Source organism: Corvus brachyrhynchos, unplaced genomic scaffold (assembly GCF_000691975.1).
Source record: "Corvus brachyrhynchos isolate BGI_N302 unplaced genomic scaffold, ASM69197v1 scaffold103, whole genome shotgun sequence".
In the NCBI taxonomy this organism is placed as follows: domain Eukaryota; kingdom Metazoa; phylum Chordata; class Aves; order Passeriformes; family Corvidae; genus Corvus; species Corvus brachyrhynchos.
Genome location: NW_008237436.1, coordinates 4,190,404 through 4,202,250, shown reverse-complemented (window position 1 = coordinate 4,202,250; position 11,847 = coordinate 4,190,404). Strand labels below are relative to the sequence as shown.

Genomic DNA, 11,847 nt, shown 5'->3' with positions numbered 1-11,847 from the left:
TCGGCCCTGCCCCGGGGCCGCGCTGTGCCCTGGGAGTGTCACTGCCGCCCCTCGGAGGTCTCTCTCTCGTCACAGCCCGCCGGGGGCCTGCAGTCACCGGGTGTGGGGAAGGGGGGGTTTGGGTCCGTCCCCGGAGACCCCGCGGTGACCCGGGGGGGCTGCACAGGCCGCGCTCCGTGCGTGGGAATTGCCCGGAAGGAGCTTCCCCTCACGGAAAGCAGCGCTGACAGGTCAAATCGCTCTTTTGAAAATATACTTCTTAGGTAACGTTAAGTTCTTTGCTATTCTGTTTTAATGCAGCGCTTGCCCTAATTTAAAGTGCCCGTCTTTCCCATAGTTTTGGTAAGGCAGCGCGTGTAACGCGGGCATCGTGTGGGAAGCAGCTTTTGCTGTGGAAGCCGTAAACGTGTTAAACGGTGAAGTCTCACTATGGGCTTATTTATACATGGTTTTTTTTTTTAAGAACTGTGAAACTGGCAGTGTCTGCTCCACTTGAAAATAACTTTGAATCAAATTCTTAACATGCAAGCTGTAATGGTTGTAGGAGTATATATGTGATAGTACATATTCCATCCTAACAGGTTGTAGTGAGTGTGGGGTTTTGATTTGTGTTTAAAATACCTCAGAAGTGTTCTGCCCATTCTGTCTTGGTTTTCTCTTGTGGTTGCTGAGTATTGTCTCTGATATAATTCCCTATGCTCTTGTCTGTAGTTTTCCCACCATGTTCATCACTGTGGTGTTTGAATGCTCACATCACAGTCAAAGCTGAACAAGCTGGGCTGTGGCACACCAAGAAATGCAGGAAAGCAGGCCTAACACATTCAAACAGCACTGTATGAAAGTGTTTTCTTATTTCTTCTCAGGCTTTTCAACGGTTCCAGTAATGTAATGGATAAGAAAATGGCTTGCAAACCTGTGGAAAGACCAACTTTCTTTGAAATATTTAAGGCACACTGCAGTGAATCAGGTACAGCTTATCTAAAGTAAATAATTTTTATTAGCATTGCTTTCTGGCCACCAATATTTTATACACTTTTGCTGTAAGTTCCACAGGAAAACATTATGCAGGTTATTAGCTGCTGTTCTTGCCCCAAATCTGTATTTGCTCATACCTACTTTTTGTAGACTGCTTCAAATTTTTATTTGTAGTTTTTTCTCATGATGTATGCTTAGTTACTTTTTGTATGTGCTTATTTAGAGTTGTCACCTTTATAGGTACCCACATGCAGACCAAGCTTAGTCTTCTGCTAAGTGCTCCTGTGGTAGTTATTAATTTTAAAAGGAACTCGTTTAACGTGCCTGTCTGAGCAAAACAAGAGAGACTCTAAACGCCCGAGTATTGTAATTTTAAACAAACTGGATATTTTTCTGGTCCTTCAGTTAGTTTTGTTAATGGTCTGAGAATTTGGGCAGACATTGACATTCCTTTTTTAAACCATAACCGTCTTTTATGGTTATCAGAGTTCAAAGTCATCTAGAAACAAACGAACCAGGAGTATGGCAATGGAAGAAGCAATGTATTTTGCTGTTAGCATTTAAATGCCTGGTGTATTTTCACATCATCCATGGAGGATCCTTTTTCTTTTTCATGCGGTTTTCTGTATCTTTCCCTTCATAGATTTAGGGCCTATCAGTCTCAACTGGTTTGAAGAACTCAGCGCAGAAGCACCCCCATATGAGCCCAAATTGTTCAGAGAGGTTGATGGGCCTTCTGGCTGGCTTGATCAAACAGCTTTTAAAACTCCAAAGACAAAACCCTCTACGTACAGTCAGCTGGCATCAACCCTGCTGCTTTTTAAAGAACAAAATGCAATATTGCCACCTTGTTCTTCTCCTGAAAAAGAGCCAGATCAGAAAAAAATAGGAGCAAGTGAGTAACTTTTTTTTTTAAGTTGTACTTAAAGGCTCCTTGTGCCTTCAGAAGCAAGATACTTTTTTGTTATGATTATTAATGTAATAGATAATGCTACTGCAGGAACTGTGTGACAACTTAATTTAGTAGTCTTCTGAAGATCATCTATAAAAATGCAGAATTAATAGTGAATTCAACCTTGTGATAAGCTGATAATATATATTATGCAGAGTTCTCTGTGTAAAAGATACTGTTGTAGTCCACATACTCTAAATACTGTTAATATAAGGAGATATGAACTTATTTGTATAACCTGTTGAATGTGAATCAGAGTGGATTTTTTTTAGCCATCTCATTTTTGTTTTATGCAATATTTCTGAAAATCTTGTCAAGGGAGAGAATCATCCTTATCATGACAAAGTGTGAGGCAATCTGTAGGGCCCTCCTTAACCTTTCTTGGAAAGATTTAGATGCACTAAGCTCTTTTAAGTTTCTAAAATTGTATGTTATGGAAAGAAATTACATTTTTCCATTTGGAAAAGAAAGGAATTTTATGAGGTACTTCTCATACATTATTTCCAAATCCCAAGTACGTCATGGGAGAGTACATGTCGCTCTGCTCCTTCCTGATGTACCCGCCCTCCTTGGATGGAGAGAAGAATCTTTTCTATGGAGAATGTAAGCAAGATTGTATGTAAGAATCTCTTCTATAGAAGAGTATTTAACCCCATTCCTGAAGTATCTGATTGGTACATCTGCTGTGTCTGTGTCCTTCTGATAAGCTTTTCTAACCAGGTTACAGAGAAACACAGAAGACTCACTTTATTACCAGAATTGTTCTTAGATTGTAAAGCAAATTCTGTGAAGGGTTAGAGCTGTGCTCCAGTTCAAGTATACTTTGTAACCCTACTTCCATGGAATATTGCTACTCTCTTTGTTTTGCCAAAGTTTGCTGCTGAACTTCTGCTGAGAACATGTTTCTTCTAAATGTAGCTATTTGTATTTTACAGTGTTAAGTCCCTAGGGAATTCTTGGTTTCAGGAATTTCATTTGGCAGTTTCGTAGATGGCAAAGAAAGGAACCTTATGATTGTTTATTTCAAAATGGTCAGTTTTGCTCTGCATATGTGCCAAGTTCACATGTGACTGCCCAAGATATTATATTTTCTTGGTTAGAGCCAAATGGCTCCTGTGAAAACAAGACATGATGGATTTCATACTTTGATATGGTACTGGGATGCAGCTGTGCTGTGCATATGAACTCAGGAACTCAGAAGCAGAGAGAAATGCACAAACTAAAGTGTAATTTCTGATACTAAGGTTGTTTGGAAACGTAAAAGTAGAAATTTCTTTGAGTAGATGCTTGTCCATGTAAGGGTCTCACTGTTCAGAGGATTCTGCTGCTTTGGTGGGAGCAATCTTTCTCCTTTTTGCTTGGAGATGCTTTGCAAATAAATAGATGTTGCTGACAGTGACAGTGACTCCAACAACAGTTCTGGAAATAATTTTTGCTTTTTGCTGCTTATTTGAATCAGTAAGTGTATGACTTAGTAAATTTGAGGGGAAACAGAGCTCTGTTTGTGTATAAGACCTCTGTTTGTATATAAAACCTCTGTATTGTATATAAGAATAACTTCTGCAATGACAAGAAAGGCACAATGCAGTACGTTAAAACTGAAATGAAATATGTGACTTGATTAATACCAAGAGAATAAAGTGACATAATGAGGGGTCTTTTTGGCTGTGCATTTGAAACATGTTTGATAAAAACATTTTATAGTACAACATTTGAAGCATTGCTTGGATATAAAATCTGAACATATTTAAGATACTAGAACAGAAATTAGCATTGGGTTTCGGGGTTTTTTTGGGGGTTCTTTGAGTGGTTTTTTGGGTTGGGTTTTTTTTTTTTTTTTTTGAAAGCTTGGTTTTAAACGTCAAAGTTGAAACTGTTACCTGGAGTTTTGCAAAGTTGTGTTGATTATTATATTCTATGTTGTAGATAGAGAGAATTTGATAAGCCCAAATAATACAAGAAGAAAAATAGACCAAGAAAATGAAATACTTTCTTCTCCTGGTACCTGCCACAACTGCCTCACTGCTAGGTATGCTAAGTCATTCAACACAAATAGAAAATAAGCTGGACCTTAAGCAAAAAGCAATATTTAACCCACCATATTTGACTGTTGAACTTCTTAAGAGCAGTGAATAATCTTGTATGTCTGATACGTTTATGATACTTGTAGGTTGCTAAGTGAGTTGAAAATGAAACACTAGCTAATTTTGAAAATGTCCTTGCTTTCAGGTGATTTTTCTTCCTGTTTTTCTACTCTTTCACAGCTGGAATATATAATTTTTTAACATTATTTCAGCTTTCCAAATCCTCAACATCAAAAGAAAGAGTAGTAGCGATGTATCGTGTGCTTCTCAAGTAGTAAAGCTCTTTATAATATTTACTGAGGTTTTTTTAATAATAGCCTTGATTTTGGCACTTAAATGTTTGTATTTCAGATAAATTTTATCAAAGTACTCATGCTGATTATAAGAAGAGTTGAACTAGTTACGTGATTAAAATCAGTTAAGCCAATTTCCCTAGTTTCATACAGCATATTATAACATTGAAATTTATTACTTGTCAGACAAATAATCACTGAAAATTAAAATGTTTCTCAAAAGAAACATTTTACAGTTTATAGTAGACTTATAGTAATGTTCAAAATATTGAGTGATGGTTAGGAGAAATCCGTGGTTTATCTAGTCAGGGAAATAACCCTGTGCAAAGAAAAAAAAATAATGGAAATAGTAATAGATGTCATGTTTGAAATATTCAATTATTTTCAGAAATTGAGAAGTACAATTAATATTTTGGTTTTAATTTTGTTTTGCAGTCCAGCTATTTTAAGGAATACTTACAGAACACCTCAGAGAAATAATATCCCTGGTTTGTATTTTTGCCTTTTGGTTCTACAAAATATTTTATATCTCTAGATAAAAATCCTCATTTTTTAGTTACTGCTTAATGTCCTTTTTACATAATGTTTTTTAGGACCACATGGAAGCTTGTTTTGCACACCAAAACTTTCAGAGGTAGAGATTTTATTCATGCATTTTTGTGTCCTTTTCCTGAATTGTACATTAGAATTTGGCATAGAAATTACATATATGATTGTTAAATGTATTTCTAGGTTAGAACTCCAAAATGTATTTCTGAAAGTCTGGGAGCAGAAGTGGATCCAGATATGTCCTGGTCGAGTTCTTTAGCCACACCTCCTACCCTTGGTGAAACAGTGATAATAGGTATTTCTAAAAATGACCAATTGCTAAGAGTTAAAAACTGGGTTTGACCCTGGAAGTTCACTCAGTATGAACTGTTTGGTTTTTTAACTAAAAAAAAGACAAAATTCTTACAGAGATACTTAGTGGGTGACTTTAGATAATGCAGCCCTAAACAGAAAACTTTTCAGAAGTTTTCTTTCTTTGTCTGAGGGGTTAGGGACTATAAATTTAGAAATAACGTAGCAAAGCATAGGAAGAGGATTAGATAATGTTTGCTTCGTCCTATCACAGAACTAGAAACTATTGGGCTGAGTTACATGGGTTTGTTTATGAAGTGTGAGGAGGTGGCCTGCTGAGTAAACCTCCCACCAGCAGTGTTGCCTTCAGCATTTTTAACCACTCTCACTGTGCCTGCCATCATTTCAATCCAGCAAGAGAGACTGGGATACTCATCCAATTTAAGACCCGAGCTCCTGGGTTCGTATTTCCTGGGTTGTTTGGACAGGGCAATTCCTGGAGCTCATTTACTGCACAGCTGCACAAACAGCTGTGTCAGCAGAGCTGTGAATGAGAATGAGTGGGTGATAATTGCTTCAGTGGTAACCAACAGTGATGATAAACATCAAGCCTCAACCTAAGGTGTTGGAGAAAGTGAGATTTCATTAGCATATGATAAGCAAAATGAAATTTGACTGTATGATTTGTTGATGAAAATTCTTGAGAAAATGGGAAAACCTGGATGTGTCTCCTTAGCTCCTGACATCGCTCTTTGTCATGTTGTTAAACTATCACTCTATAGAGCATGTAAAGCATATTAAGAATGAATGCTGGAACTGGGAATCTCTTTTGGGAGGAAGGGGGTGGTACCATTCACAAGGCTATTGAGTTGGGCCATTTTGGGTGTTCTTTGGTCCAGAAAGGTGTGAGCTGAAAAGAAAGGCTGGCGGAAGTATCCATACCTTAATGATGATATTCTGGGAGATGAGCTGTGGTTTGAGCTCTCATTCTCCCATGTCTTGGATAAGCCTAGTATTTTATACTAGTGATATTATACTCTCTGCCTACTGCCACCTGTGAAAAGAAAGAGCTGCTACACAGAACCTAGATGCTATGTCTATGAAACATTTTAATATACTGCTCTTCAGGCATTTTCAAAATAGGGTTCACTTTCTCATTTTGTAACAAAAGCAAAGATAGTACTGCTATTTTGGGAGGAAGTGGGGAAAAAACCCAAATTCCTGACAGGCTTGAAGATCTCATCCAGATCTTTGGACAGAAGAAAAGGGGGAGTAGTGCCATAAATAACTCTTTGAAAGGGGAGTGGCAGTGCTGTTTTAAGGAAACATAGCAGAAACCATAACCTGTGATTTGCGGTGGTTTGTGCTGTTACAAAACTGCTTTTGTACACTGTCCTTCAGCCTCATCTGTATGACTTTCTAGCTAGAACTTTCAGTTTTTAGTAGTTTTTTTATTTACAGAATTGAGTGGCATTTAAAATAATCCAATGAAACCGTCCCAAAACACAGCTGTATTTGAACACAGTCAGCAGATCACTTGGGAGAAAATAAATTGACTTGTCTGTCTTTCTTCTAAAGCTAGAGAGAATGATTCTATTTCTGGAGCAAAGCAACAGGATGGAAGGGTTGATACAGTAAGTAGTTCTAAGAGCTATGTTGTTCTTTAATTTCAGTTAAGCTATTTGGTTACATGTTTACATGCCTTGAGCCAAGAAGAAAAAATTCTGTCGTTTTCAGTTAAAGCTCTCCTATCTCGCTGTTTTTAAAAAAGTTATTTCTCACAAAACTAAATTTGCAGTATATGGGTATAGAATTTGTTTTCACAAATAACCCTCTCTGAGAAATATTTTTTGCTGTGTTTATTAAAAGAAAAAACAAACCAACCCTTCCCCCCTCTCCCCCTCCACAAACAACTTGGCTTCAGCAGCACTCAATATTACTGAGAGCGAAATCAAACCTAGGAACTGAATTATGCTACTTATCTGAGGATTGGTTTGTCTGGTTTTTTCCTACTTCTGTCAAACTTTTGGAAGTTACTCTCCGGGAATAACTTCTTTCTCAACCACTACAATCAAGAGTTGAAATTGAGTTTTCATTTCAGTCCTTTGATAGTGGTCGGGAGAGTTCTTGCATAATTGTAATTTTACTCTGTGTATGTGAAAGCTGAATGATTATTGAGACTGAAAACCAAGGATGGCACTAAAAGGATTCAATTACAAATTTAAGTTTGATCCTTAACGACCTGAAACTTCACAGTTAACAAACCGTTACAAGTGAAAAAAAGCAGAACGTCTTTGTCCTTTCTCATATCTCCTTTGTTCCCTTTTTGAGAGGCTTACAGTAAACTGCTGAACCCATTCACTGCCCTTAAGGTGACTGTAGAATGGAACCTGATTTGCATCAAAAGTGGGGATTATCTGCCTATTTGTTTTTCACATGTACCTGTGAAAATGCTATCTTTCATTTTAAGAGATGGAGCATTAGTCAGGTACTGCACTAAATGTTTAGAGTTCTGTCCTTGACTGTTAAAGGGACACTTATTGGTACATAATATAACAGCTTTTGTCTTTGGTTTGCAGATTTTGCACAACTATTTTTCCAAGCATGATGAATGTCCTGGGATAAGTGATGCAAGTATGCTGTCTGTACCAGAGCCAGTAAAGCTAAATGCTGAAGATGACATGAAAGATTTGGGTATGCATTAATGCTTTACCTAATGAGTATTCTGTGAAGCAACTCTGAGGATAAAACTACATTCTGTGTTTTGGGCTGTTGTTAGGGCTTGTTTGTTCTGCCAGCTGTATACTCTCAGTCCCTGAATTTATTCTAGCCTTAAAAAAAGGGAGTGTCTGTTGAGTCAGTGAATTAAATCAGTGTCCTGGTTAAACCATGAAAGTCAGATTACGGTGCCACTGGACAACAACCAAATTAGTACTGTGAAGTGTGTTCACTGCAGCTGGAGAGGTGAGACTGTGGGAGAGCTGAGAGAGAAGAATGGTACAGGCTCAAGGGGGAGCAAGACTACTGCTTCTAGCTATTGAATAGGCCTAACTTTATCATGAAGTTTCACCTCAGCAGAGTAAGCTTGTTTTTTGATCTTGCTGTATTCTTTCTTCATTTACTTCACCCATTCAAAATAGGTAGTTCAAAATGTGAAAAAATCTTTAGGAAAAAAGAATGTTTTGGCTTTTCTTAAATGAATGCAGAAAATATACAAGACAAGGAAAAACATGTTTTCATTCTGTGTTTTTAGACCATGTTAGTGAACAAGTGGAAGTGTAAATTCCAGTGGGAAGTTTTTTTATATTTTTTTGAGTTGAGAAATGATGGTAGAAGGGGAGATTATTACCAGAAATTTGTTTGGCATGCATGGGTGTAAAAGGGTGCCGTAGGGATTCACGTGGGCTAGACAGGACATTATATCCTTAGGATTGTGTACCTCCTTATCTGAATTGAATGGACTGCCTTAAAAATAATGTTTGGTGGTACGTGTAAGAACTGTGAAAGAATCAGTTTAGAATTCGATAAGGAGGGCTGAGAATGCTGGGGTCAGGAAGCATTGTTGCTTGCAGTGTTACGCTTGCTGTTTTCATATTGTAGGTTCATATGTGCTGAGAAGAATGTGTTTGGTAGTAAATGTATTGAAGTAATTAGTAAAATACTTTTAGAAATTAAGGACAAATGAATGTCTTGGTCTGTGTTCCAGTAGGTCGTATTACATTGCATACTACAGTAGAGAAGACCAGTTAAAACAATGTCTGAGAAAAATAAGAGCGAGAAGAAAACCATTTGTCTTAGAGTTCCAAATAACTTGCAAATGTTTCCTTTTTCCTATGTATTCCCTTTTTGATAATAATTAATTTGGCATTTGAAGATGCCATGTGAAAAAAGGACACCTCAAACCTCCACATTTGTAGCTTTCAGGTATTGGTTTTCTCTGGAATAGTGTTGTACGATCATAAAGTACCATAAGTTTTATTAGGTATACATTTTATTTCAGTTAAAGAAAATAAGAGAGATCCTAATATATCAAACCATCAAATATTGCCCTCCAGTGAGTTTAGAAGTCAAAATGAATTTCCTTGATTTTTGTTTCTCCCTGGAGTGAGACTATTCAGTGTACAGACAGTATCTGTACAGTCCTTCAGATAATCCTTGTTTTCTTTAATCCTAAAAGGTAATGTCTCTTGTTTAAGTAAGAAGAAATAAGCTGTGTCTTTTTAGAAAGCTCTACTGACAAGTTATCACAGGATGAAAGAATATGGACACAGAAGTTGCTTCAGAGGAACCTATTTCAGTAAAGGAAAATTACCTACCTGTACACTCAATCTGTAGTGTTACAGTTTCATCTTTTTGAGATGCCATTTACCATGCAGGCCAAAAATAGAAAGTAAAGAGAATGAGTAACTTTCTATGTCTACAATGTTAGCATGAACCCATAATGGATGTATTACAAATAATTGGATGTGTGTGACCAAGTACTGGGAAATCTTCAGTGGGCTTCCAAATGGAAAATACTGGATATTAGGCTATTTAAAAGTTCTAGTAATTAAAGAAAAAGTGCCTAAAAAAAGCTTATGGAAAAAGTTGAGCTATTGGTTATGTGCCATGGGAAGACAAGAGGAGCATGATGTTTTCTAGGTACTTCATTATGATTTCTTTGATATGAAAAAGGCTTAAAAAGTATTCTGTAAATGAAATCTAGCTATATTTTTGAATGTGGACTGTTCTGATAAGTGGGTCTCATTTCATACATTTGAGAAGGTAATATTTTTATTTGGCATGTATAAGCTCTACAAAGGAGGGTTTGGGTTATTTTTTCCCCATTACATGTTGTTTCTAAACACAATCAAAAAATTCTCATTATTTTTCTAATATTTGTTCCAATCATGGAACTGCGTAAAAGCTTCCTTATCAATTAAAAGATTGAGAATATTTCTAGATCTTTCTAGATACTATACTATTTTATTCATAGTAGAAGACAATAAATTAATCTTTATATAAGATTATATATGTCTATATATAGCTTTAGCTGCCAGTTACAGATAACCATAGGCAGCTCTTAACATGTCTGGTACCTACAATCAGGTATAAATTTTGGAAGAAAAAAATTGAAACATTTACCTTGTCAAATTTACTACTCATTCTCTGTCTGTAGGGGAAAAAATGCTCTTTTGAGACAGCTAGGTTTCATCTTGGCAACTTTAACCACCACAGAGGGAGGCCAGGGCATTTACATGTATTTCCTTGGCCTCCTGTCTCCTCTAACAGCTGCTTAGTTTTATCTTTACCAGCTCACTCCTGAGTAAAGGTAATGACTATCAAATTGAAAGCTCTACTTATCAATACTGTTCCCAAGTTGTTTTCTAAAGCTTAATTTCTTACTTCTTTTCCTCTCTTCATCTTCTCTAAACTCTTTAGAATCGGAGGTGTTAGATGGCTTACTTGGTGAGATGGATAGCTTTGAGGACACATTCAGCATGCCAGCTAAGTCCAGTGGAACTCTTCTGCTGATGCCACATGCTCTGGATGCAGTAGAGAAATATGAGATAAATCCAGATAAAACACAAGAAAAGGGGGATGTTCCCTCTGAGCAGCCTAATAGAAGAAAGACTGGCATTTCACATGAAATCAAAACAAATAGCTGGACTGAAAACAGCCACTCTACTGGAATGAATGGTTCTTTACTCCAAAACACCAGTGAAGATACGGGAGATGGTAAAGGTGGCTGTTTAATAGGACACGAAAAGGAATTGGAGTCACTTAGGAGCACAGGAGATGTGCGTGATTATAGAACACACAAGTCCTTTGAGATTGAGAGGCCTGTGAAAGAACGTGTGCAGTCTCCATCAAGCCAGTGGTCTCAGCTGAACTTATCTGATCTTGATGTAACTCACCTGGAGATGTCTGTATGTAGCTCTCCACCCTGTGACTTACAAGAAAAGTCAGTACTAACGGCCAAGGATGATGCTGTGGAAACATCTTTACTGAACACTTCAGGCTTGATAAAAGCACAAAAGCTGTTGAGTGTCAATTTGGCAGAAAAATGCTATGAAATGAAAAACACTGAGAACAACCCAACATCAGAAATAACTCCAGTAAAATCTGTGTCGTTGAGTGTTCAAGATCCACAGTTAGTAAAAGGATGTGCAGCTGAGGTTTCCAAAATGAGCTTCTTAAACTGTAATTCTTTTTTAATTGAACATACAAATGTCACTGAGTATTCTGTAGTCTACAGTGGCAACTTTTCCAAGCATTTAAAAGCAACTTCTAAATCAGTCATAACTGATGTTCTGTCTCACCCACTTGTGTGTAATGCCACATCTCCAGATAACTATGACCTACATTTAATAAATAGTGAAAATACTCTGACAAAGTCTGGTTTTAAAAACCTGAAGATGTTACCCAGCTTGAGAAAGAGATCCAAGAGATTTATTTATAGAATAAATAATACTTTACTGTATCAAGAAGAAAAAATACAAAAAGAAGTAACCTCTGAATCACCTATTCATACTGTATTACCACATTCGGAATCTGATTCATACAAGTTTAAAGGCTGTCAGGTGGCCAGTGATGTTGAGCAAGGTATATAATTAAGCTTTTCATCATTTGTGGAGGATTCATTATTTGTTATGAACCTTTCATGTAAATGTTTCAGATAAAATCATGTAAAACTTTCTGTTTGTGGAAAAGTAGCTGTGCA

The 11,847-nt window shown here is 37.0% G+C and overlaps 1 protein-coding gene across 6 annotated transcripts in view; it reads left to right on the top strand.

Moving 5' to 3' along the window:
• Positions 1 to 548: 548 nt before the first annotated feature.
• BRCA2 (BRCA2, DNA repair associated) overlaps positions 549 to 11,847 on the top strand; it is a 34,851-nt gene continuing 23,552 nt past the window's right edge. Inside the window, exons 1-9 of one of the 6 annotated variants that reach the window (XM_017731345.1) lie at positions 549 to 967; positions 1,619 to 1,870; positions 3,854 to 3,956; positions 4,740 to 4,792; positions 4,898 to 4,938; positions 5,037 to 5,148; positions 6,723 to 6,778; positions 7,724 to 7,838; positions 10,566 to 11,729. In XM_017731345.1, the coding sequence (XP_017586834.1) occupies positions 889 to 967; positions 1,619 to 1,870; positions 3,854 to 3,956; positions 4,740 to 4,792; positions 4,898 to 4,938; positions 5,037 to 5,148; positions 6,723 to 6,778; positions 7,724 to 7,838; positions 10,566 to 11,729 (1,975 nt within the window). In that variant the 5' untranslated portion in view covers positions 549 to 888. The remainder of the gene's footprint in view (positions 968 to 1,618; positions 1,871 to 3,853; positions 3,957 to 4,739; positions 4,793 to 4,897; positions 4,939 to 5,036; positions 5,149 to 6,722; positions 6,779 to 7,723; positions 7,839 to 10,565; positions 11,730 to 11,847) is intronic. The other 5 variants (XR_001861097.1, XM_017731342.1, XM_008631484.2 and 2 more) reach the window with 5 other exon arrangements.